This window comes from Podarcis raffonei, chromosome 12, assembly GCF_027172205.1.
Source record: "Podarcis raffonei isolate rPodRaf1 chromosome 12, rPodRaf1.pri, whole genome shotgun sequence".
In the NCBI taxonomy this organism is placed as follows: domain Eukaryota; kingdom Metazoa; phylum Chordata; class Lepidosauria; order Squamata; family Lacertidae; genus Podarcis; species Podarcis raffonei.
Genome location: NC_070613.1, coordinates 47,470,923 through 47,475,774, shown reverse-complemented (window position 1 = coordinate 47,475,774; position 4,852 = coordinate 47,470,923). Strand labels below are relative to the sequence as shown.

At 41.6% G+C, this 4,852-nt stretch overlaps 1 protein-coding gene across 1 annotated transcript; it reads right to left on the bottom strand.

The window, feature by feature from the left end:
* Positions 1 to 208: 208 nt before the first annotated feature.
* LOC128424054 (C-C chemokine receptor type 5-like) lies at positions 209 to 1,285 on the bottom strand. The gene has a single exon (XM_053409836.1). The coding sequence runs from the start codon at positions 1,283 to 1,285 to the stop codon at positions 209 to 211; it is 1,077 nt and encodes a 358-aa protein (XP_053265811.1).
* Positions 1,286 to 4,852: the final 3,567 nt, after the last annotated feature.

Genomic DNA, 4,852 nt, shown 5'->3' with positions numbered 1-4,852 from the left:
ATAATGAAATGATTTTAGAATGTTGTATTATTTTATTGTTGTTAGCCGCCCTGAGCCCGGCTTCGGCTGGGGAGGGCGGGATATAAATAAAAAATTTTATTATTATTATTATCTTCTGGCTATGTCCTGGAAATCCCGGACATATGGCAACCCTAAGCAACTAAAGTCTTTAGAAAGAAAAGATGGACAAAGACAACAGGAAACCACTTCACAAACCAATAGAAATTTCATGTTCTGTTGAACTTATATAGGAGGAAATAGACCGTTCCAAAATAGGATAATTGCGACCTGGGCAGAGCCTACAGAGAGGAGCTAACAAGCACTTTTGGAAAAATATAGAGGTATATTTCCGAAATTTTTCGCCCAGAAAGGCATAAATCACAGGGTTGATGCAACAGTGAATCAGAGCAATTACTCTTGTGACTTCAACACCGAAAGCTACCTTGCCCTCAACATTATTCTCTGAGTTAAATGAAAAAAATGAATCCTGAAAGGTCCTCAGCAAGAGGGCAATGTTGTATGGCATCCAGAAGAGGAAAAAAACAACCATGATCACAGCAATAAGCTTGAAAGCCTTCTGCTTTCTCCGATTTCTACCCTTAATCAAAATCATGATAATCCGCAGGTAACAGAAGATAATAATGACTGCAGGAATGGCTAGGCCCAAAATGAACTTCATTAAAGTTAGGAATTGCTTCCATACTTTTCCATTTTCTGAGGGATAATGAATGATACATTCGTAAGTCTCCTTTGCCTTTTGAACATGGTGAAATACAAATTCTGGCACAGAGGCTAATAAGACCACCACCCAAGTGACGACGCTTGTGAGGGTGCCATAGGTGATCGTCCTGGCTTTTAATGCAAACACTGCGTGGACGATGGCCAGGTATCTATCGATAGTCAAAAGGATGATAAAAAAACTTCCGCTGTAAAAGCCTACACAATAGACCCCAGAGAGAATTTTGCACATTGCATCTCCAAATACAAAACACTCACGGGTTGCATAATGAGCCCAAAATGGGAGTGAAATGATGAAAAGCAAGTCCGAGATGGCTAAATTGAGCAGGTAGATATCAGTCATGCTCTTGAGTTTCTTGTATCTAATGAGGATCAGCACCACCAGTGAGTTGCCCAGCAGGCCAAATATGAACACCAGAGAGTAGAGCGGTGGCACAAAGTAAGAGGTGAATCCTTTCACATTTTTGTCAGTGACTGGCTGTTCTATACTCGTGTCGTCAAAAGTTGTCGTTATCCCATAATCTGGCATCGTGGAATAATCATCCATCTTCTCTGTCACTGAATATGAAGAATATTCATATACATGAAATAAGAAACAACAATGACAATTAAACCAAGTATTTTAATCAGTTATAATGCTAAATATATAGTCTGTTGATGAGGATCGGTATACAGTGGTACCTCTGGTTACTTACTTAATTCGTTCCGGAGGTCTGTTCTTAACCTGAAACTGCTCTTAACCTGAAGCACCACTTTAGCTAATGGGGCCTCCTGCTACTGCTGTGCCGCCGCGCGACTTCTGTTCTCATCCTGAAGCAAAGTTCTTAACCCGAGGTAATATTTCTGGGTTAGCGGAGTCTGTAACCTGAAGTGTATGTAACCCGAGGTACCACTGTATTGTCCGGCAGGCTAAATGCAAACAATAAAGAGTAAAGCAGTGGCAAAATATGGAGAATAAACTCATGTTAAGATGTTGGCATAAAATCCTCTAAATGTCTGTCTGACCAGCTTCTCCCCCTGAATGTCTTCACTGTTACCCAGGAAACTGCCCTATACTGAATTAGATCATTGGTCTATCCAACCGTAAGAGCTCTCAAAGGATTCAGGCAGGAGTCTTTTCTATCTGAAGTGTTCAAGGATTGAAACAGGGAACTTCTGCCTCTAAAGCAAATGGCCTACTACGGAACTTCATTTCTGCCATATGGCATGGGAGATATAACACTGGAAATTTGAATTCAGTGCTGGGCTTTCTCCTGGATAAATGTCTATAGGGTTGGGACCTGTTTCCTTCATTCACTCAGAGTTCTGTATAGTGGTATCTGGCTTTTGTGGTAGCCAAGGCATGTAACTACTACTACTACTACTACTAATTTATTTATTTATACCCCACTCTGGGCGGCTCCCAACAGAATATTAAAAACACGATAACACGATATAGGTAAAATGTTAGTATCGTTCTCGGCCACCAACTGTAAGAAATGATAAAAAGTTGGGTGTCTATAGGACTGGGGAAACCAATATGTGTCCATAAGTCCCACTGAATTCAATGCTGGGCTTTCTCCTGGAAAAGTGTCTATAGAATTGGGGCCTGTTTCCTTCATTCATTCAGAGTTCTGTATAGTGGTATCTGGCTTTTGTGGTAGCCAAGGCATGTAGCTTCTGAGTAAAATGTTAGTATCACTTACCCTGCAATTGGTAAAATCCAGCACAGGAGGTGAGAATTCAAGGACTTTGATTACCCAAACCTCTCCTGACTATTGAAACAGTCAGTTTATTTCCCTTGCAATTCCAAATCACTGTCGTGAGCTGTGCAAATCTTAGAGCAGCTGTTCGGGAAATGCTCAATGCTGCTGATTCTGTTTTCTGGGCCGCCAACTGTAAGAAATGATAAAAAGTTGGGTGTCTACAGGAGGAGCAGGAGTTCTAAAAACAGGCTGGCTGCAAGTCCTTCATGTACATCCAGCAGTTTCTGTGGAATGGCAGGGAAGGGGAGACTTTGGTCCAAGTCTGGGTATAGGACAGGAATACGTAGACTGTGTTTGGCAAGCCAGATCCAGCCCGCCAAGCCAGACAAAGTTGCCTGCTAGCCCTCACAGCTTTGGGCAGCTCCAGACTGGTGGTTTTGTGGATTAATTCTGCAACGAGTCATTGGCACAATAATAGTGCATTCGTGGTGGACTGTCAACACATCAGTGTACTTCATTCATTTTCCCCCCTGATGCTTCCCCAATGTTACCCTGTTACTGCTGTCTGAAAGGGCACTCGTTCTATAGCACCACCAACGTGGGGCAGCTCCCTCCACCCTGAACATCTGCGGGACAACAAGTTGCAGGTTCTCACCCTAAAGGTATAGGATTTGCACTGATAGGAAATGAAGCTGTATGAAGGCCCCAAAGGTTTCGCAAGAGCAAACAGGATTTAAAGCAAGATCGCGTATAGCGATACTGTAATGAGCACAGATTATCTTTAATGCACAAGATTCTTTATCTCCCAAAGTGAAAGATTTGTGCAAAGGAAAAAAAGCAATATCAGCATCACCCCATCACTAGAGTGGGAAGGGTTTCTTCCTGTTTTGTTTTATTTCTGTGTGTGTTCGTGGCTGTCTATGCCTGTGTGACAATATGTGAGTTCTCTGCTTGTTTGTGTGTGCTCCGTGTGTGGTGAATATGCACATGTGGTGAGTGTATGTGTGATCTGAATGTGTTGATGGCGCACATCCATCGGTCAATTCCTTCCTTTTCCTCTGTACTTCTCCCACATTTTCAAATCAACACCTGGCAGCAAACACAGTTCTGGGAGCTCCATGCTTGCAGCGCTATCTAGGGTTCCAGTCTTAAAATCCACGCTTAGCCCAGAAAATAGTATTTCTGGTTCAACAGGACTTTGAATTCAGATCCCCTACACATACAAGTGAAGCACTCACCCTATTAGTCCTTGGCTAGCTATAGCAAACAACAGCAATACCCCCTTTCCAGTGAGGCAGATGGGTACACAGCAGACCACACCCTTTCCATTCAAATGTTCATGCAAAAAGAACTTAAAAATAGGCCTTCCTTTCTCTCTTTATCTTAAGTTAACAAATATTTGCATTTCAGGATGAAGGTCTGGGGCTTTCCTCCCAGCTATAAGAGCCACAAGCAGTTGACTCTAACCAGCCAATAATATTATCAAAGATCTCTTCAATCTGCAACTTCTGCAAACTTGATGAGATTTAAACCTGCTTGTGTTTGTCCGAGATATTTTGGCTATGCTTGTAGCATGCTAGATTCCAAGCTGTAATAGTTTATATTCCAGGTTTCAAAATTGATGGAAAACACAAGACCCTGAGGTTTGCCACCCACCAGGCACAGTGCGGGTGGGTACGGGAATTGGTTCAGTTTGCAAACTGCCTTGATTCGGACTTCTCAAAATAATGCATGAACTGAAACACAGGTCTCCTTCAAAATGAACACTGTCCCACATTTTGCAACGCAGTTCTTCAGTCAATAGATGTGGGCACATGTTAGGAGACAGTGTGCATAGAAATCCAGATATTATTGACAACAATAGACAAAATGCATCATATTAAGCAAAATTCCTTGCAGATATGTGTATATTAGGTCAAATTGCATGCAGAACATGTGTAATAAAAGAAAGAAGGACTAAGGTGTTTGATAATTTTAGTGAGAACTTTAAAAAAACACAATTCAAACTATTGCAGAAATGTAGTGAATTGTACCTACAGTTCCAAAAATGGGCAAGAGAAACTGCTCTGGAGCTTGCAGTCTCACCAACAAAGACTCAACATGCTGGTTCAATGCAATCTGTTGTCTTAATAACTCATTATGATGAACTAGTCAAGGGTGGTGAAGTGTATACACAGAGGGTATACTGATTGATTCAGAAGACTTATACCCCTGTTTTGAGCCAGATAGGATCCCAGTGTAGCTTATGGGTGAATAAAAATAACACTGTTCTGCCTTCAAGCTTAAAAATCTAAGAAGGCATAACATGAAAGGAAAAGGGGATGGGAAAGGAATAAGAAAACAGGCAGATTCATAAACCGAATTCTTGATGTTACAAGATTCTTGGAATGATCAGCTTGGATATAAATGGGTTGTGCATATTTCAGAAA